Here is a 19626-nt window from a genome sequence, read left to right as displayed (position 1 = left end):
GAGGAAGGGGAGGAAGGGGAGGAAGAGGAAGAGGAAGAGGAAGAGGAAGAGGAAGAGGAAGAGGAAGAGGAAGAGGAAGAGGAAGAGGAAGAGGAAGGGGGGCGCAAAACGGTTGCCTCGCGAAAACCAATAAAGCTACGATGGGCTGCAAGTACAAGTAAGACCATGAACAAAACGTACCAGGGAGACACAGATCTTCTCGCGCTCGCTGATGTTGCGGCAGAAGTATTCGACCTGGTCGGCGTAAACGTTGGGGGTCGACATCTCAACCGTGGCAGGGAGATTGAAGATGATGGGGTTCTCGACGGTCGGCTCCCAAGCCTTCTTTACCGCCTCGCAAATCCTCACAACGAACTCGGGGCTGGTGTCGGAGAAGGTCTCCGGGCTGAACTCAAACGCCCATTCGGTTCCGGATTGCGAGGGGTCGTCCTTGGTCAGAGACCGGACCAAGGCCGCGCATTTGCTCGCCAGCTCGACGCTCTGATCTTCGGTAAAGCCAAAGACGACCCTCCGGAAGCACTCGCTGGTGGCCAGGTATATGTGAACGATGGCCTTCTTGGCGCCCTTGAGAGAGTCGATTGTGCGCCGGATGAGATCCTCTCTGCAAGGGGACAGGACTTGGAGCCAGACATCGTCGGGCACGGCTCCCGGTGTCTCGATCAGGCTTCTCGTAAAGTCGAAGTCGGTTTGAGATGCCGAAGGGAACGACACCTCAATCTCTTTGTAACCGAGCTCGCACAGCATGCGGAAGTATTTCCACTTCTGCTCGCCGTTCTGCAAATGGCGTCAACCAGACCGCTCCGGATCAGACCTCCGTTGGCCGTTGTATATAAGCATACCATCGGGTCAACCAAACTTTGGTTGCCATCTCGAAGATCCGTCGACAGCCACCGAGGGGCCTTGTCGATGGTTTTGTCCGGCCATTGGCGGTCAGGAAGCTTGAGAGGAGGAAACCTCTTGTACTTTTTGGAGGGGTCCTTGAGCCTGCAGCAAGAGAGCGTTTAGAATTTGTTGTCTCGTCGCACCCAAACAGCTGCAACTCTCCGGCGCAGGTGCTGACCTACATGGGCATCTTGGCCGATTGCGGAGGCAGAAGAAGCCAATGGAAAGGGTAAATCCGGGTTCCTCCTTCGCCCAATACGTCCTTCTTCGTAACTGAGGCTCTTAAGCACTCCTGACTGTCGTCAAGAAGCGGAATCTATGCGTCCCTATATACGCAGCAGTTCGAGGGCCGGTTTGTTGTGTAAATCACTGTGGTCGTGGACGGGTCCAAATGGCTAGTCAAGGGGAGAGACCTGAGTCATAAGGACGAGGGCCCCATTGGCGCTGACCCGGGAGACGAAAAAAAAAGGACCCGGCTTTTGCCAAATATCGCGTCCAGTCCTGGTTGCGGCAATCTTGCCCCACTACCAGTGATCGAGCCACGCCTTATTCCGCCACCATCGAGACTGTTTTGCAAGGGCGAGGTTTCAGACCGCAGAGATGCGCCTTGTGTGTTGTACACACACATGTACGGAGGTACCTGGACATCACAGAGCCATGGCGGGGTTGGGTTCCATTGTTTTTGCCCCTCCTTTCCCTTTCCCTTCTCGAGGTGGTGCATTGCATATTGAGCCTGTCCCCTGGCCTGGCGGATCCTAGCCCTCAATATTTGTCTCCCCCGGGAAGTTCGGGGTGGTTGCAAGACATTCTCGTCGACCAGCTTCCAGGTCACACACACATCAAGCAGGAGTCAGACACTATAGCGCGAACAATGTCTGTCTGACTTGAGCTGCAAACGAACCTTGGACCTTGCCAATCCGAACCAACTTGAGATGTGGGGCATCGGCACCTTCAACTACCCCACATGAGGGCCCTCGGCGGGGTTGTGTGAAAAAGTGGGCCGAACTCGGATGGACGCCCAGGTACTTCGTACCTAGGCAGTTATTAGGTAGGTACCTTACTCTGTAGTTAAGTGTATCTCGAGTGTGCGTATATTAAGGTACCTACTCTGGTACCAAACGCATATGGGATACAATGTGGCGAAACCCATCGCTGCATGGAACTACCGCCTGGGTCAAGGAACGCGACAGAGCATCTGCCACTAGGAAACGATACGCACGAAGACTGGCAGATCACCTCAGCCTGCTTACCGCTTGCTTGTTTTCGGTGTGGAGCAGGATGCAGATGTGCCAATGTTATTTTCTTCGGTGACTCGAGCAGACCTTGCAATGGTAGGTGAAGCAAGGTGCCAGAACAGGGAACCTGAGAGATTGTAAAAATGGCTGCCTCTACAAAAAAATTAACAAAAACAAAAAAGGAAGACTAAAGAAAGAGAAGCTGGGGAAAGAGGGAAGAAAAAAGAAACAAGAAGGGTGTCTCGGAGACATTCCGGCCTCGACGAGTCTCCGCCTCTTGCTCCATCATCTTCCACCTGCATTGCGAAAGCCGCCGAACTGTAAGCTTTGCAATAATGTTTACGAAGTACATGATCAGAATTCGAAGGTTGTCTAATACTTGGTGAGACCAGTTATTTGACAACATCGAGCACCTTCGGGTTGGCAGCATCGAGCACCTTGGCCAATCCTCTCTTGTTGCTTCCAAGAGCATTCTCAGATGCCGCTACGGTTTTCCAGAACCCAGTGCACCACAATGTAGGAGGGAGGGGAGCGTCATTCAGTCGATTGAACAAGAAGAAACAGGGTATAACTAATTAAATAAAGATATGCCTCCTCAACGCGCTGCCGCTATGTTGAAACCTCTAAACAAGAACAAACCCGCGACCAAGCAGAAGGTGTCGCCCTCTAGTTCGCTCGTTCTATTCCGATATCGAAGAAGAAGAAAAAATGCTACCGCCCACACCCGAACCAATGAATGAATGTACAACACGGGATCACCAGGTAAAGCTCTCCTCGACAAAGTCCACCACGGTCCCGTGGGCCTGCACCTTGCGGACCGCATCCCTCACGTCATCCGCCAGCCCTCCCGGCCCGCAGACGGACACGCACATGGCGCCCATCTGCTCGCCGACCTCCTTGGCCAGCAGCATGGGGATGTTGGGCCGCCCCGGGAACATCTGCACGGTGGTGGAGCTCGAGACGACCTGGCTCGGCGTCCGGGGCCGGGTGATGAAGAGGCGGATCTGCAGCACGTCCCTGCGGTTGGGGAGCTTCAGGATGTGATCCATGTACGGGCGGGCCCACTCGAGCAACTCGTAGTCGCGGACGATCCAGACGAGCGTGATGCGGCGCGTCGCCACCGTGCCGGCATTGTAGCCGTCGATGAGGTGCCGCAGGTAGCTGATCTGGTGGGTGATGCCCGTGGCGCCCGCGAAGAGCACGCAGTGGCCGTAGCTGTCCATGCTGAAGCCGAGGGCGTAGGGTCCCTCGAAGGCGGCGCGCATCGAGATGGCGCGGCCCTGGGGCCCCTGGAGGGCCTTGTCGTAGAGCTTGCGGGTGAAGCCGGAGTGGGCGCCGATGATGAAGGAGACGGTCGTTCCGACCGCCTCGCGTGGCGGGCGAGGCCTGCCCTTTTCCTTCTCGCTCGTCGGGAGGACGTCGTCGTCGCGGTAGCGATGTTGGTACCAGGCGATCGAGAAGGGGTGGTTCTCCCAGAAGTTGACGCCCGCGAACCTGAGGTAGGCATGCTGGCCAGGCCGGATGTTGACGAAGCGGGGGAGGTGCATGGTGACGCGGCAGGCCTCGCCGGGCAGGGCCTCGACGACGGCCTCGGTGAAGCCCCGGGCCGACCAGTTGGCGTAGGCGAGGCGGAACATGCGCGCTGTCCTTTCGGCCAGCCACAGGAACACGATGGCCATGATCCAAGACGTTTGTGGCAGGCCCCCCGGAACCGTGGCCGTGACGCAATGAATCCAGGTGCAAATGAAGGCGATCAGGGCCAGGATGATGTGGGTGTTGAGGAACGTCTCGTAGAAGGCATGCCGCACCGGGGAAAAAGCCAAGAAGAGGATGAGGGTCATGGCCGCGACTCCGACCGTGCCAGAACCGATAAAGCGGTCGTTGAGGATCTTCCGTTGCACGCCTTCCCATCCGCCGTCGGCCACTTGCACGATCGCCCATGCGATGAAGTGGATAATGACCTCGATGATGGAGATCCGTCCCATCCACCGGTGCAATAGGTTGTAGGTATCAAAGCTGACATTGAGGAGGTTGATCAGGGGGTTATTGCGGCCGGCGAAGATGATGAGAGGCACCATGCTCACGACGGAAAGCGTCCCCGAGCGACCGCGGATCTCGGCGCATAACGCGTACTTGTTCTCGTTCTTCCAGTCGAGGACGAAGAGGTAGGCAAGGTTGCTGGCCAGGTAACCAAAGAGCAGGAGGCTGTGAAGCCTCGAGGGGAGCGTCCCCATATTAGCAGCGCTGGAGAGGCGGATTTCGCGGTTGTGTCGCTTGTTCCACAGGGGCGCATAGAGGAGATTCCTCTTCAGGCCGGGCATCTTGCTCCACTGCGTTCGCTTCCAGAACTCTTGCTTTTCCCCGGGCAAGGACATGGCCGAAACGAGCCGTAGTTGCGCCCACGCCAGCTCGACGATCCTGGCCAGAAGCATCACAAGGCCGACAATGCCCAGACTCCACCAGAGAAGGTCGGTAAACAACATGTTATTGGGCTGGTTGACACCGTTGAGGCCGGTACCGTAGGGTGCAATGGTGTTGCTGGGGGTGGCAGCAGCAGTTTGCGTCGTCGTCGTTGCTGTGTCTCGTTGCTGGAGTACTGTCGCCGTCGCGATGGCGAGCCCCTGGTCAGGGAGCCCATGGTGTGCGAGGTCCATCTTGGGATCTCTTGGCTGGGTATACTCAAAACAGGTGTTAAGGTAGGGATGATGGTTGAAGGCGGAGGAAGGGGGCAGAAGGACCAAGAAGACGACGGGCGGCCTCTCACGTCTAGTCGCAATCGCTCTTCTTTAGCGACTATCTGACGTGACTCTGACGTGACTTTGAGTTGGTGAGACAAAAGGCCGTGTGTCATTGAGAGAGGCGGTAGAGGGTGAACATTCCCATTGTGTGCCGGACAATAGCGGGGTCACAAAGAGGATGAAGGTTGACTTCTCCCGTGCTTCGGACCAACAGCAAAATTCTCGGATGAAGATGCGAGCGCCGAAGTTATCGATAGACGTCAAACAGAGCGAGGGTATATACAAGGCAAGCTGCCGAAAAATGGTGGGTTTTGCTGAAGTCGTTGATGAAGGTGAATGGTGAATCGAGTAGTTACCGCTTTGCCAGAAAGCTGCAAAGAATCAACAAGGGCAGATCGCTCCTGAGATTGAGATCGGCCCCGAAATCTGCGAATCCAGGGTGACTTGGAAGGCGAACGACGAAGTGACCGAGGATCACCAGAATGGGTGAAGCGAAGTGAAATCAAGTGCGACACGATTGCGATGCAGAACGAATGCTAGACTGACTTATCGCCTCTCACTATCCCGACACAGCACCACAGGGCGTGTCAAAGTGGTATGCAAGGGAAGAGAAGGAACGAACAAGGAGCGTGCAGACCTGACCCGAAGGTCTTCGCACTTGGGATGTAGCTCCAAGCAAAAATGGAGTGGTCGAGGAAGGGAGGCCGGAGGCTTGAGAGAGATCGAGGACGCATAGCCGCGCGCGAGGCCACGATCGTTAGGTACCTTTTAAAGAAAAGAAAAAAACATGGTCGAAGCGGCTCCCTCCGAGGAAGCCACTTCGACGTCGTGCCACTTGCAGCGGGGCAAGGCCTTGGATATCCATCCTCATCCAACCAAGCTCGTGGGATGCACCCTTCTTTGAGCTTACCATCTTTGCGAACACACCCCTGGGGGCAGAATAACCCCGGAAACACCTATCAGGTAGGGCTGGTGGTCCGCTATCGTGCGGTTTTGCGCAAACCAGGCCGCGTCCTTGCGGTGGCCAAGGTTTGGTAAGGATCTGATTTGGAGCAAGCGAAATTATTGGATGTGGACTTTCGACGGCGGATTCAGGTCTCATGCGGTTGACAGGGGGCTACGAGTCTGATTGGCCCATTGTTTCCGAGCCGTTTCTCGAGGCCCCTGGTCCAGCGCCGGTATCCCCACATGGCGGTGACGGTGTGCCTGGCGTGGTGTGGATTCTGTACTCTACAACTACACTACGTAGTACGGATTACACTCATACTACTATGTACAACATCCCACCCGCGCAACTTCAACCGACTCGGAAAGAGCCGCACAATTGCGTAAGACGTATACATATCGGGCAGCAACTGGGAAAGTTACGAGTCATCGCAGGCAAAGTCAATACGCCGAGTGAACCGTCGGTCAAAGTCACTCGCTGCTCAGGAAACAACCCAGGTGTAGGCCGGACAAGTGCATCTTTTATAGTTATGCAAGACGAAGTACGGATCTGTATAAGAATCTTATCGACTCGAATATTCGATTTGGGAAAGTCGGTGGCCGACTCCGCCCGCACCAACTTTGCCGCATTGTCGTACGGGAACGGGTCCGGTCGAATCAGGATAGCCGATGACCAGGTGAAAGCACGGAGTTAGGGTATGAACCGAGCACATTGCATACTGCGAACTACGCGATCTCATCTCCACCAGGACCTGAGGCCAACTTCGCACAGCCGAGAGCCGCTAGTTAGCAGAAATAGTTATCCGTATCTAGTGTACTCGACAAAACATCTCAACCTGGGCTTGTCCCACGGTCCAGGGTCGTCCGGACGGAGCCAAGCATTATCGGGGCCGTTCGGGATCTGCCGCAGCAAGTCGATCCTCCATGCTCGCTGGATCTACGTACATCATAACCATCCTCGTCCATACGAATGCACGGGCTTCAGTAATGGTCTGTCGGGTTGCGCTAAATAGTTTTCATTTACCATCAATTGCCCGTCCGACTTCCTATAACCTTCCATGTCGGTCGTTCATACAGAGAAAGATCCTGAGCGGCCTTTCCGCAGCGGGAGCATAACGTTGGCCCTAGTGGCGAAGCGCGGGACCGTTTGCTTAAGTGACCCGCCCAACGAGATGAGAGGGGCTCTCCCCCATGGCCCAGACCACGTTCCTTCTCGTATCGGGTGCGCGGAATAACTACACACTACACTATGGCATACCTGTCGCCTCATCTCGCCCCGAAAGCACATACGGTAGACCTGGTGTACTTATCTTAGTCGATACGCTTGTAAACTGGGAAGACCAACAAGCTTCGTACATAGCAAGAAGCCGTGGACATGATGCCTTTCGTGGATAAGGTCGAATAACTACGCGTGTCTCGAAATCTGTTGCATCATGCAAAAGACGTTGACGTGACCAACGGTTCTCTACTCATGAGAACCCGGTCAAGTGCTCGAACGGCATTGTCGCCAGCAACAATCGTCAAAAGTTTTGTGTACAGCTCTTCCACAGACCGCAGAGAGAGAAGGATCCCACTTCGAACGCTGTGCATCGGACAAGATGCCGCCGGCGGATGTTGCTCCGTCGTGCGAAGGGACCTATCCCCGGCCGCAACCCCAAGTAACTAAGCTAGCTGTGCTGCTCAGCCACGACTTACACGTGGGATGCTCTTGGCAGCTGTGTACTTTAGAGTGCCCAGATCGGTCTACGGACTGCAAAAGCTCCCTTGTTGATGAAGCAATCAAGCCACTGGTCCTGGTAAGTGAAGTTGACGTCGGCTTACTTGAGCGACATCACTGTATAAAATCTGTTGGGGGACAAAAACAAAAAGAGCGAGAAAAAAAGGGAAAAAAAGAGCAAAAAGAAAATGAGAGAGAGAAAAGAAAAAAAACAATACAGGGTAGTTACTACTCGGAAAGGGACGGGCTTTCCAAATGGGAAGCCCACCCGGTGATTACAACAACGCGCGAGGCCGACAGCGGCCCACGGCGCACGAAGTGTATGTAATGTACTGTACTGTACTGAGTACAAGGTGTGATGACAGCTTGTGCGAGGTTGATAGGGTCCAAGCTTCCTGATGTTGGAGGAAACAAAATGCAAGCCGTGTAAACTGTCACTAACACTGTAAACACATACTATCTCTTCGTCATTGGGCCGGAATTTTCCATGAGCCAGAAACACAACGGATGCCAAGAGTTTCGGGAAAGCATCATCCACGGCCGACCGGCGAAGCGCACGCAGACAAGGAACGTTATCGAGGGAATTGCGCCACCGCACCGCCCGATCCGCTCAATTGATCCAAGTCCTGCTCCTCGTCCGTCCACCATGGGTTCTGCCTCGTCCAAGCCCTCAGATTCTGTCCCACAGGTGTGGAGGGGGTACGGTTCAACGCCCTTGGAGCTCTCCGCGACCTCGGTTTGCTTGTCGTCAAAAGCTAACCACCTCCCAGGTCCTCCCAGACCGGGGTGTCGCAGAACCTAGTCGAAGCCCTCGAGGCCAGCAATGAGGTCAGATACCGATCCGACCCCCCATCCTTTCCCCCCTTCCCCCCTTCTCCCCCTCTCCTTCCCTCCTTTCCGGCTACCGCTCAGTCCAGTCCACCGTTAGTCTAACCTGCCCCCCGTCTTTCCGAGCCACACAGACCGACGTTTCCCGCCTCCAATCGCTCGAGCTCCATATCCAGGAGCGCGTTGCCGCCGAGCTGAGGCGCCTCCGCGAGCAGGAAGCCGAGTCCCTGCGCGCGGCGCAGCAAAAGCTCTCGGCCGAGCCCGCCGCCGCCGACCAGGCGCAGGGGAGCGAGCAGCAGCGGCAGCTCGGCGGGCCCAGCAGGCACGAGGTCGCCAAGGCGATCCAGGACCTGCGGGCCAAGCTCGAGGAGAGGAAGAAGGTGCGGCAGCTGCCAGAGACCGTGGAGAGCGCAAAGAACGACGTGGTGCGGTGCCTGCGCGAGAACGACCGGCGGCCGCTCGACTGCTGGCGTGAGGTGGAGGCCTTCAAGGAGGAGGTCAGGAAGCTAGAAAAGGGCTGGGTTGATAAGGTCGTCAGCTAGAGAAGGGGATCGATGGGAACGATGAGTGTGATGGTTTTGTGGCTGGAGGATATCATTTTTACCCCAGGCCGCTATTGTATACCAGTGAGATGATATGGTGCACGGATTAGGGGCCAAAGGGAGAAGCCCCTAAAGAGGCATGGAGCCGGTTTCGTCGGGATGTATAGACAAATGTGAAGTCAGAAGGCGCTGACGAATCACGACGGCACAGAAAATGTGAAGATGAATCTAGACAAGCTCCGGTAATTGTATGATCGAGTCCGCGCGGGACTCGTCTACGACCTCGGTCTTCTTGTCTTTCCGGAGCTGCTCTCGGCGCCTCAGCCCCTCCTGTCGTTTGCGTTCTCTTCTCGACTGCGCATCCTCCCAGTTCTCCCTGCCCTTGGGAGGTGCGAAGGCCTCGCTTAGCGCCGCGCTGAATCTATCTATCCTCTTCTTGTTCTCGACAAACCGATCATTGGCTATCTGCACCAGTGTCTTCAAATACTGCGTCGACACGATCAGCCGGCGAACGCCGTCCGTCTCAACCCCGATCAACGACTCGAAGGATAAGCCCATCGACCGGACCGCAACCATGGGCGTTGCCTCCTCGCCGGCCTGCCGCGCTAGCAGGCTAACCGCGCCGGTCTCACGGAAGCCGGCCTCCATGCCTGCCTGGATGACCAGCTGCGCATGCTCCACCGAGGCGGTCAGGATATGTAAAATCTGGGGAGAGATGTCAGTATTGTCGCTTCGTGACCCTCGCGAAATCATAAAAAAAAACCAAAAAAAGACGCACCATTGGCTCGAATTTGAAATGAATCAGCCGTGACGCCGGCGTCACCGATCCGAGATCCTGTGCCCCGCTCCCGCTCACCGCTGCCGTGGTCGCCGGCTCCAGGCCCAACAGCAGCCTCTCATAATACGCACCTTCCTCACCCCGAAGCCGCTCCCCCTCCTTCTCCTCTACCACCACCGGATCATGCGACACGAACAACCACTCCCCTCCGCCCTTCCCGCCCACCGCCGAGCTCGGACTCCCTGCGGCGCCATCCCCGCGCCGCCCACCCTCCAAAGCAACCTCGCCGCCACTCCCACCACCAGCAGTAACATCCGCCCCGCCAGGAGCCGGGGGACGAGGAGCCTTGGGCCCCTCGAGGTAGACGCTCACGCGCCCGGCGCAGCTGCTCGTCGTGACGAGCCCCTCGTGGGCCGTGTTGATCCGGTCGATCAGGCCGCGGATGCCGGCGTCGACGGAGCCCTTGGGCGAGGCGTCGGTGTACTGGTCGTCGGGCAACGCCAGCTGGGAGAGGATCTTTGACTTTTTGGCGGCGAAGGTGCTGGAGGGGGCGGGGAGCTTCTTCATTTTGTGACTAGACTAACCCGGCCCCCACCTTGGTATTCTCTCTCTTTCTTTTTATCTTAGAATTAGGAAGAAGCACGGATAAGGCCGTGGCGATTGGGACGGATAAAAGTTTCACGGTGCGTGCTGTGTAAGGATCCTAGGTGGTGACGGTGGTGACGGTGGTGGATGGAGCAGAGAAGATGGGGGTCACGTGTTTGGCGGTGTCAACGAACCCCCTAAACCAACGAACTGGCCTTCGCCTCCTCTCCGCCCCTAAACTGGGTTGAGTGGGCGAGTACACAGTAAACAAATTCCTATCTCACCCAAGGAAAAATATGTCGCACGAGTTTCTGCAATAGTAGCCTCTTGAATTTCGGGTGTGAAGTTAACCTAGAGAACTGACTGCTTGTTACCTTTGTGCGAGATAAGGAGAGGGCGGTGAAGCTGGAATCTCATGAGATTCGCGGCCAGAACCGCAGCGGCACCGGCAAGAATCAGAGTTGCGGTGCGGACAGCAGCAAGCGCACTTATACGTATTCAGAGTTGCAGACTATGGCGAGGAGAGCAACCATCGCCAAAGAGGCACCGAGCGAGAGGCAGAGGTCCCAGTGAACGGCGAAGCCTCTGGTAGCGAGGACTTTGCGTATAGTTAAAGTGCACGATTCTGCGTTGCCGTCGAACCCGACGCCCTGACGGCAAGGGATCAGCAACACCGCTCAGTATAATGAGGACGCGCCAGGGGAGGTGAGCCAACATACTGCGGCAGTTGTGGTCGCTCCCTGCTTAATGCCCCTCAGAATACCGTGCCAGTGCCGTTCTACATTACCAGCCGGACCCCATGACCGCCTGTTCCATTTTCGAAAGAAAAAAAAAGGTTTCCTGAGCGATACCGAAGCAAACTTGCGCGCTGTGAAGTCTTGCATTCCGGTGAAGTGGCGCTTCAATACACCAACTAACGACACAAAATTCATCAGCTGACAGTATCGGTTCCCTGAGCAATGATCGTCAAAGGTAGTATCGAGGGGAACGAGGGCGATTGCATTCCTGGTGCTACCTAGAGAGAGCATAGCCGGTAACTATTTGGCATCAAGCGCGGCTAGGCAGCCTAGGAATGCCCGGGCATTCTATTCTGGCCATGAGAGTATCAGGTAACTGCGTCCCGGTTCCTGCATTCAGCTTGGCATCGTTGCTCGCGGGACGGGAAGGGTAGTGACTGCGCAAAAGACTGGTAACTAAGCTGCTGCCAGACCTACGGGCGCCAGATGGGCAAGTCACATCCCGTTCGGATGCTTTGCTAAGAGAGGATGGATGAAGGGAAAGGGGGGAGGTCAGTGTTTCAGCCTCGGAAACCTAACGGTAATAGAAGCAAGGCAGGAAGACCACGGCGATCGATGAGATGGATATTTCGAGTCCAGACCTAGGCAGCACTTTCTTTGCAGCGAGCGAGAAGAAATTCTCCTCTCCAGAGGTCCGGAAAACAGAACAAGGGACTTCTATTACACTGTGCAAGGAAGCTGGCTGGATGAAAAGAGTCAAACACGATATTTGCCATTCGATATCGCAATAATCAGCTCGATATACCCGAAGCGTGCCGAATGGGAGCCTTCTGGAACAGTCATTTCATGGCCACGCCTCGTTCAGTGACTGAAGTGACTGAACTATCGTAGTCCTCGTTTTCGGCCGTTGTGGTGAGATACAAGTGGAGAGCGATGTCTTCTTCGGACAATAACTAGGTCTTGCGTGGTGCGCAGCAGAGCCCAAAGACTCGTGGTGAGATGAGGAAAAGCGCGAAAGAGCTTCCTCGTCATCGTCGTGGGATTACTATCGATAAGCCCGCCGCTTCCCACAATCTTCTGCGTGGACGGGCTTGGAATCACTTCGATACGATAGATTGGCCATGCGATCCGCCTGTTGCCTTGCTTTTTCCGTATCGCTCTTGCGGCCATCGACGATCCGGCAACCGAATCTTTTTAAAAAGTCGAGCGTTGATGCGCCAACAAAGCAGCCAGGCATGCTACCCGGCCAATCATCGACACAGCATAGTTAACTATCCGGCGGCTTACTTAGATCGGCCAGCGGGTTGGGGGTGGCCCGGACCTTGTCCCCGCACTTCGCCGTTCATCCAAAACCAGCTCCTCGCCATCACGCTCGACTGGTTGAAGAACTTCTAAAAGACTACTTGTCTCAATTGTCTAGCTACCTAGCGCGAGGACAAAACCTTAATCGCGATGGACCGCCAGCGCGCTTCCAAACCCAGCGATCCCTCTCCCTCTGATATCTTCGAGAACAGACCAGTAACCCCAACGCCGCACCCGTCCCTGAACGCCGGTGTAATGCAATCGTAGTTCGTCTTTCTGAAAAGTGTATGTCCCGATCCTCCGCTCTCGTCATCGTCATTATGAAACCATGGGCTGACTCGCCCTTCCTTTGCGCCCCGTCTCGCTCCATCCTAACGTATTCTATCTAGGCCGCCTGGACCTCCTGCACCTGCACCTGCACCTGCTGTTGCCGTTGCTGTTGCTGCTGCGGCTCCTGGAGCTCCTGCTGCTGCTTCTGCTGCTTCAGCAGCGCGGACTGCTGGAGCCACTTGGCGTAGCGGCTCTGCTTGTTGTGGATGCCGCACTCGGTCTTGTCCTGGCCCTTCCAGCGGCCGGCGCGCTCGTCCTCGCCCTCGCCGACGGGGACGGTCGAGTGCCAGTCGCCGACCGACTTGTAGCCCCGGTCGAGCAGGGCGTTGTACGGCACCTTGTGCTCGTCGATGTACGCCTTGACCTGGGCGAAGGTCCAGTTGGCGAGCGGGTTGATCTTGACGACGCCGCGCTCGTCGTCGACCTCGACGACGGCGATGTCGCCGCGCTGCCCGCCCTGCGACCGGCGCCGGCCCGTCAGCACGGCGGCGACCTTGAGCTCCGAGTAGGCGCGCTGCAGCGGCTCCACCTTGGCGATCCAGTCGTACAGCTCCGACGACACCTCGTACAGCTTCTCGCCGTACAGCCTCTCGAACTCCTCGACCGTCGAGACGTCGGCCGGCTTGAAGACGTGCACCTTGACGTTGTAGCGCTCCTTGACGCGCTCGACGAGCTCGTACGTCTCCTTGAAGTGGTAGAGGGTGTCGAGGAAGATGAGGTCGGTCGGCTGCGGGACGGCCGACTCGGCGTCGATCTTGGAAAGCATGTCGACGGTGACGAGCCCCGTCAGGCCAAAGGCCGTCGACTGGTACAGGTTGGGGAAGAAGATCTTGCAGAAGCGGAGGATTTCCATCGGGTGTAGGGACTCGAGCTGCTTGTTGAGGTGCTTCAGGTGCGGCTGCGTGAGGGATATCCTCGGCAGGCTGACGGTGGATGTGCTTGGCGAGACGAAGCCCGAGTCGACCGAGCCATGGTCGTCGCCAGGCGAGGACACCTGAGAGGAGGTTTCGGTGCGAGAGTCGTCGGCCATGTTGAAGGACGGCTTGCTGCTATGGGAAGTTCGGTATCGTCGTTGGCAGAACGAGGAAGCGCGGATGTCTGATGGTACAGGACCGGGAGGGAGCTAGTAATGATGTGTGTTGAACTGCAGAAGGCTGGAGCACCGGAGCACCGAGGTCGCAGCGGGGAATATGTCTCTTGGACGCGGGTGGGAGGGGGGAAGAAAGGGGGGAGAGGGGGAGGGAAGGGGGTTCGAGCGGTATGAGAGTGAACCACGGTATGAGGTCTCACTGGTGGGATGCCTATTTGAGCGTTTCGCAGGATGGTCCGCCTTTTCCCGGGTGACGAATACTGGAGACAAATTGCGGAATCCTGGGCCCGGGAGGTGAGTTGGGACGGGGACGAGGTAGGTATTTCTAGTTTTACACAATCCACATCACCATTCCCCTTACTAATGTCTCATTTCCACAGTTTTCTTGGTCATCTTGAACTTGCCCGAGGATCCGAGACGATTTCGCATTGGTCCCTTACCGTCGAGACGGGGTCCGCATGGCTCTCAGGCCTGGGGAGTGGAGGCATTGCTAAGGGCGCGTTTTTATCAAGCCTTCGTTAGAGTGGTGGTGTTTTCAACAAGGCTGATCACGACATCTGGGGGCTCTGTGATTGGTCAATGCGAGCAGTTTTCTGTGGGGGGGGGGGGAGGGGAGTTCCGCTGCTTGTGTGAAAGCACCGCTTGTGGCAAGGACTCGGGCTCGAGAAGCGGGCAATTCCATTCAGGAATGAGCATTAATGAGTGCTGGCTGGGCGTTTGTTACCGAGAGCCGCGTTGATAACGGTCAGTAGATTGCTCGCATGGCTGTGGTTGAGCCCCAGATCGGGGAGATCTATGTCTGTCGCAACTCATGCGCCATCACAGGCCCTATACTAGTACTTGTAGTGCAGGACTTTAGTCAGCCGCTTGAGTCTCTAAAAACTGCTAGTTCAGCGCTGAATTTGCTATGATGTCACACCTTTGCCTATTTCTTGCTCGAAACCCGCAATGTGGATTTCTCAGCGTTCACAGGCCTAACTGTGTGTGGTCGGCGAACTTGTTTGACGGGAGTCCGGATGTCGTTCACAGTGGAAGCGGCTCGGCGGCTATCGGTAACCGACTTCCATCCTCGTTCGTGGGGTAAGTTGATTACTTGCAGGAGGCACGTTCAGTCGAGTTCCCAAAGTTCACAAAAATAAGAGAACATGGAGTGCGGATTTATTTGTAGTATTCGATATCTCGCAGTAACCCCCTGCCACAGCCAGATATGGCAACTTTCCTAACACCTTCAACAATGCCCGGACGAAAACAACGCAAAGACCAAAAGTTCGGAACTTGAAAGTGAAAACGTTCTTCGGCCCTAGTGGACGGCCTCCCGCGGGCCTTGTCCCGACTTTCGGGGACAATGGCCGATTCCGATAAGATAACGTTTCGATTTCTTGGCTCCTCTCCGTCTGCCTTTTTTTTCCCTGGTGCAGGAATTTGAAACAAAGCTGGTTGGTGCTGGTGAGTGCAGTGGCTCGTTTTATCTCTTCGGAGCAACTACGCGGCGGGTTTCCTTTGTGTCGTACATCCACAAAACTCAAGTGCCTGACCAGTGGACAAGCGTGACAGTAAAAGTTGGTACGCCGTAGTTCGGGTCAAGAAGTTTTTCAAATTGCCAAGCATCGGAGATGGCGGGGTCCTACGCTGCTCGGTCGAGGTGGGGTTCCCGCGCTTGGTGTAGAACGCGGGGGGGGGGGAAAGAGTCAATTCCAGCGCACTGCGGGGAGCACTTTCAGTTTCGCACAGAACGGCCGAACAGCTGCCGGGCTGGTTCTGCTCTGACAAGCTAATTTCTGTCCCTGCGCCGAAGCCATGGCTGAGGAAGCCGGTGCCTCTCCTCGGCCGAGCCGGCCTTCCATGACCGCCATGCGGAGCAGTTCGTTCTTGAGGGAGCATCAACAATACCGCCCTCCGCCCAAACCCGACAGCCACTATGGGATCGACACCGTCGTCGAGGACCTCCAAGCGACATCGGTCTCCGCGCGCGAGATCTCGCCATTCAAGGGAATCCCGTCGCCCGAGAACCCGCCCAAGGTCGTCGACAGCGGCGTGAGACACGAGCTGTCGCATCCAAACTGCACTCCAAAAGCCGGTGAGCAGACCGAGAGGCTCGTCGCGACGCTCTTCTATCGGTCGACGGCCCCTCGTGTCTCGAATGCGATTCCCTCCCCGAAGAAGGCCGCTACGCCGCAGGGAAGCCGATCCCCCTCGCTTCGCGCTGCCGCGGCCGATTCCGACATACCTCCGACCATGGCCCCGAGCAGTAGCCTCGACAGCTACCCCCTCGAGCCGCCCGCGGCCGAGCCCGAACCTCTCGACCACCTCTACGGCTCCTACGTCACGCCCATGTGCGTCACCTCCTTCCTGCACCTCATGACCACCTTCCCGCTCCCCAAGGGCTCGACCGACCTCACCTCGGCGCACCGCTGCCTCAAGCTCGACGCCGGCCCAGAACAGCACCCGGTGGTCGTCGAACTGACCCTCTCCCCCGCGCCCGCCAAGGACTACCTCTCCCTCGCCGACCTGCGCAAGCACGAGCTCATCTACCGGTTCGAGCGCGAGTGGAACGTCGACGTGGCGCTGCGCGCCGACACCCTCTGGCGCCGGTACCCGCGCCTGGTGGTCTTCGACATGGACAGCACGCTCATCACGCAGGAAGTCATCGACCTGCTGGCGGCCACCATCCAGGACCCGCCCGACCTGGCCGCCCGCGTCGCCGACATCACCCACCGCGCCATGCTCGGCGAGCTCGAGTTCGACTCCGCCTTCCGCGAGCGCGTCAAGCTGCTCGCCGGCCTCCCCGAGACCATATTCGAGGACCTGCGCCCCGTGCTGGAGGTGACCAACGGCGTGCGCCCGCTGCTCCGCGCGCTGAAGAGGCTTGGCGTGAAGACCGCCGTGCTGTCGGGCGGCTTCTTGCCCCTGACGTCTTGGCTGGCCGGAGAACTGGGGATCGATTATGCCCACGCGAACGAGGTTGTCATCGACGAGGCGTCGGGCCGGTTGACCGGCGAGGTGAAGGGCCGTATCGTGGGCAAGGAGCGAAAGAGGGAGCTTCTCATCGAGATTGCCGAGAAGGAGGGCATTGCGCTGGAGCAGGTGGTGGCTGTGGGCGACGGCGCCAATGACCTGCTCATGATGGACGCCGCTGGCCTCGGCGTGGCCTGGAATGCGAAGCCCAGGGTGCAGATGGAGGCTAGCGCTCGGATCAACGGTGATAGCCTGCTGGACTTGCTGCATCTCTTTGGCTTTACGGACGAGGAGGTTCGGCAGCTCAGCGCTTGAGGTTTAGATGTGTGAGTATCCTAGGCCGGCCTGCTATCCATTTTCCTCCTTTTTTCTCTTCTTCCCCTTCTGTGCTCTTAGGGATGGCAGTTCACTTCTGTAGATGATAAAGTGAAACAAAAATCAACAGGTATACTTTTAGACCCGTTTAGGAGTTATCATCGCAGAGTCTTGTCTTGAGGAGGCTGTTTTTCGCTGTTGACGCATGCCTGCGCATGCAAGGCCATTATGCATTGACTTCCGGTTACAAAAACGGTTCTCCAGGGGCGCTTACCAAAGCCAGATTCGAGCAAGCCGAGCAAGGTAGCCTCATGTACAGTGCATCCAAGCTCGGTAACGCTAAGGAGTGTTTCTATAAGTTCCTCTTCTTCGTTTCGTTTCTCATCTTTGTTGCTCTGCCAACCCCCTAGAGGACCCCTGACAGAGACGTATCACAGAGGACTGCGGGTGGTTCAAAATAACCAGTTGGTGAGAAAGACCTCTCGATGTGAAAGGGTAGGTGCTCCCTCCAACTTAACACAAAAAGGACACACTACCAAACCTCTAGAGGTGGACAAAGCAACCCCGCGTACTCCGTTCCATTCGTAGCACAGGACGCCAGAGAAAGCAAACCACAGGCCAGGAGACACACAACCCCGGGTTTCTAGGATCGTCGGCTGTCGTTTCACGTATCGGCTATGGAGGTTAGTAAGAGTCCCGGTTGGGGGGGAGGAGGGTTCCTCTTGTTGAAATGGGTGACATTCCTATGTTCTGCGCATGCTTTCAGCCCAGCAGCGAGCGGCTCGGGTATGCTATACAATCTTGGGGCTATGATGTACCCAGGCGCGTGTGATAAGAACACAGCAAGGTCCACTTCCCGTATCTACCGCCTGTGGATCCCGGTTCGAGGTTGGACCTGTGCAGTAAAGCGCACATTTGAGGACGATTTGAGGACGACTGAGGACGGACATACCTGAGGATGTAGGCAACGAAAAGCTTAAGCCGGCTTCTACGGGGAGCTTCTCCCCATCACCAAAGATCCGACGGCCTCGGAGGCTACCGGGCATGAGATACGAGCAGGGGGAAGCGGTGAGTGACACATCGTCCGCCCATGGGACGGCTGAAGGGGCAATGGCAGCACCTTGACGTCCCTTCTCGCGGAGAGGCGGGAACCATTGCTATGGGATCGGACAGCTGCCGGGTGCGCCGAGTACGAGGTTCCCCGGAATATGATGGTGGAACCGCGCTCGCGAGGAAGCTTGGCCGGCCAACCCCTGTTCCCCCGAGGACCAGTCACCGTCGGGAACTGCCGAGCTCGAAAGACCACCGTCTCCGGATTGATCAACTCCTACTCATCCCATCTACATAGTATGAGAGGAGAACATCGAACGATTCTGACCCGGGAACTCTGGAGATGCCCATGGTGCCTTCCTTTAGATCTGGCCGTGGTCCGCATCTATCTACATCAGTTCAGTCTTTTGCCCTGTTGGTCTTGCTAGCGGCGATGCTATGAAAATCTATCAATCAATGGCGTCCTTTTTCGACGCGAGTACACTACTCATTTCGTTTCCGAATCGCCATCTCTTCGACCGTTGCTGAACTAATTCAATCTTGGTTATTCTGCTGTTCCTTGTTTTCCATTTCCTTGTCTCAAGTAAAACCAACTGGCACACCTCGAAACGCGCTTGACGGATGGACAGTAGAATTGACCGTGTACATACATGTACCTTGACGTCCTCGGAGGTTCGACATCAGGGTTCATCATAGGGAGTGAACCACCCGCCATGATTCCGTAGCCACGCGCGAAGATACGAAGCAGATATTTCACGGACACGGCGGAGATACTAGTCATGCCGGAGACATCTGAACGACAGAGCTGGCCAAGAGAACCGACCAGTTGCCTCAGGACGATCTAGACAAAAAAAAAAGAGATGAGTGGGCCACTTTTGCCACAACATCAACGGCCCTGCGACCGCCCCCAGGCAAACAAACCGCCGAACAATAATACTTTTGTCATTTTAGGAGGAGCGTTGTATGGATAAAAACAACATCTCGTTGCTGCAGAATGTGGACTTCAAACTTGCAGAAAATGTGGGGGGGGGGGGATTTGCATGATCAGAAGGGTACTTAGTTGACTCACGCCGCAGGCTGCAAATCCGCCCTCCATTATTCCATGAACAACTTTGTAAGGTTGGGCTGAGCGCCAATGCCTAACGGACCGGGGGCCACAGCGCACGTCCCACTTAAAGGCCAGCGTGACATGCCAGTTCCATACCAAGTAGTGGCACAGAGGCGGCCAATGCTCAGTAAGGGCAAGGAGGGAGGCTCAAACGATTGGCAAAAAGAGGGGCTTGTCAGTTCCCTGTGCGAGCGCGAGAGGGGCAGTTTCAAATCTGGAGGGATGCGTTCCGCCTGTCTGAAGAGAAAGAGCAGACTTTACTCAATAATTGTTCAAAGAGTTCATCATCACGTTACGGACTCCTCTAGCTGTATTTAGAGTCCTATCATTACTTGTCGGGTGCGAATCAAAATACCGGCATGCAAGCCTCTGGCGATTTGCATGCGGTTGTGGAGGAAGTGAAGCCTGAATCGCGGGGCTGGGCGGCAAGGCACGACATGAAATTCCTGGCGAAATTCGAGGGCTTGCCCCACCGTGGTTGAAGTTTTT

General features: G+C 56.4%; 7 protein-coding genes across 7 annotated transcripts in view; 3 read left to right on the top strand and 4 right to left on the bottom strand.

Moving 5' to 3' along the window:
* The window catches only part of P884DRAFT_296517 (pyruvate carboxyltransferase-like protein), a gene marked incomplete at both ends in the record, with an annotated part of 2325 nt that extends 1253 nt beyond the window's left edge, over nucleotides 1–1072 (bottom strand). Inside the window, 3 exons of the mRNA XM_069444420.1 lie at nucleotides 181–774; nucleotides 840–984; nucleotides 1065–1072. Coding sequence (XP_069300974.1) covers nucleotides 181–774; nucleotides 840–984; nucleotides 1065–1072 — 747 coding nt within the window. The remainder of the gene's footprint in view (nucleotides 1–180; nucleotides 775–839; nucleotides 985–1064) is intronic.
* A 1483-nt stretch (nucleotides 1073–2555) lies between these two features.
* Nucleotides 2556–5160, bottom strand: P884DRAFT_254586 (ferric reductase like transmembrane component-domain-containing protein). The gene has a single exon (XM_069440906.1). The coding sequence runs from the start codon at nucleotides 4769–4771 to the stop codon at nucleotides 2873–2875; it is 1899 nt and encodes a 632-aa protein (XP_069300973.1). The 5' UTR covers nucleotides 4772–5160; the 3' UTR covers nucleotides 2556–2872.
* A 3003-nt stretch (nucleotides 5161–8163) lies between these two features.
* Nucleotides 8164–9035, top strand: P884DRAFT_326829 (uncharacterized protein; the record flags this gene model as incomplete). The annotated part of the gene is made up of 3 exons (XM_069445500.1): nucleotides 8164–8216; nucleotides 8288–8345; nucleotides 8480–9035. 3 exons carry the CDS (start codon nucleotides 8164–8166, stop codon nucleotides 8885–8887), a joined length of 519 nt encoding a protein of 172 aa, XP_069300972.1. The 3' UTR covers nucleotides 8888–9035.
* Nucleotides 9036–9115: 80 nt separating this feature from the next.
* On the bottom strand, nucleotides 9116–10382 carry P884DRAFT_326828 (tRNA wybutosine-synthesizing protein; the record flags this gene model as incomplete). Its single annotated transcript, XM_069445499.1, has 2 exons — nucleotides 9666–10382; nucleotides 9116–9592 (listed from the first exon to the last, which is right to left on the bottom strand). Exons 1-2 carry the CDS (start codon nucleotides 10230–10232, stop codon nucleotides 9116–9118), a joined length of 1044 nt encoding a protein of 347 aa, XP_069300971.1. The 5' UTR covers nucleotides 10233–10382.
* Nucleotides 10383–12392: 2010 nt separating this feature from the next.
* Nucleotides 12393–13802, bottom strand: P884DRAFT_254583 (Phosphoadenosine phosphosulfate reductase family-domain-containing protein). The gene has a single exon (XM_069440905.1). It carries the CDS (start codon nucleotides 13647–13649, stop codon nucleotides 12675–12677), a length of 975 nt encoding a protein of 324 aa, XP_069300970.1. The 5' UTR covers nucleotides 13650–13802; the 3' UTR covers nucleotides 12393–12674.
* Nucleotides 13803–15528: 1726 nt separating this feature from the next.
* Nucleotides 15529–17156, top strand: P884DRAFT_254582 (HAD-like domain-containing protein). Its single transcript, XM_069440904.1, has one exon. The coding sequence runs from the start codon at nucleotides 15552–15554 to the stop codon at nucleotides 16977–16979; it is 1428 nt and encodes a 475-aa protein (XP_069300969.1). The 5' UTR covers nucleotides 15529–15551; the 3' UTR covers nucleotides 16980–17156.
* Nucleotides 17157–17273: 117 nt separating this feature from the next.
* On the top strand, nucleotides 17274–18069 carry P884DRAFT_254581 (uncharacterized protein). Its single transcript, XM_069440903.1, has one exon. The coding sequence runs from the start codon at nucleotides 17657–17659 to the stop codon at nucleotides 17933–17935; it is 279 nt and encodes a 92-aa protein (XP_069300968.1). The 5' UTR covers nucleotides 17274–17656; the 3' UTR covers nucleotides 17936–18069.
* Nucleotides 18070–19626: the final 1557 nt, after the last annotated feature.

Source organism: Thermothelomyces heterothallicus (genome assembly GCF_042370625.1).
Source record: "Thermothelomyces heterothallicus CBS 202.75 unplaced genomic scaffold P884_scaffold_2, whole genome shotgun sequence".
NCBI lineage: Eukaryota > Fungi > Ascomycota > Sordariomycetes > Sordariales > Chaetomiaceae > Thermothelomyces > Thermothelomyces heterothallicus.
The sequence above is the reverse complement of the archived record's forward strand: the minus strand, read 5'-3'. Positions and strand labels throughout refer to the sequence as shown.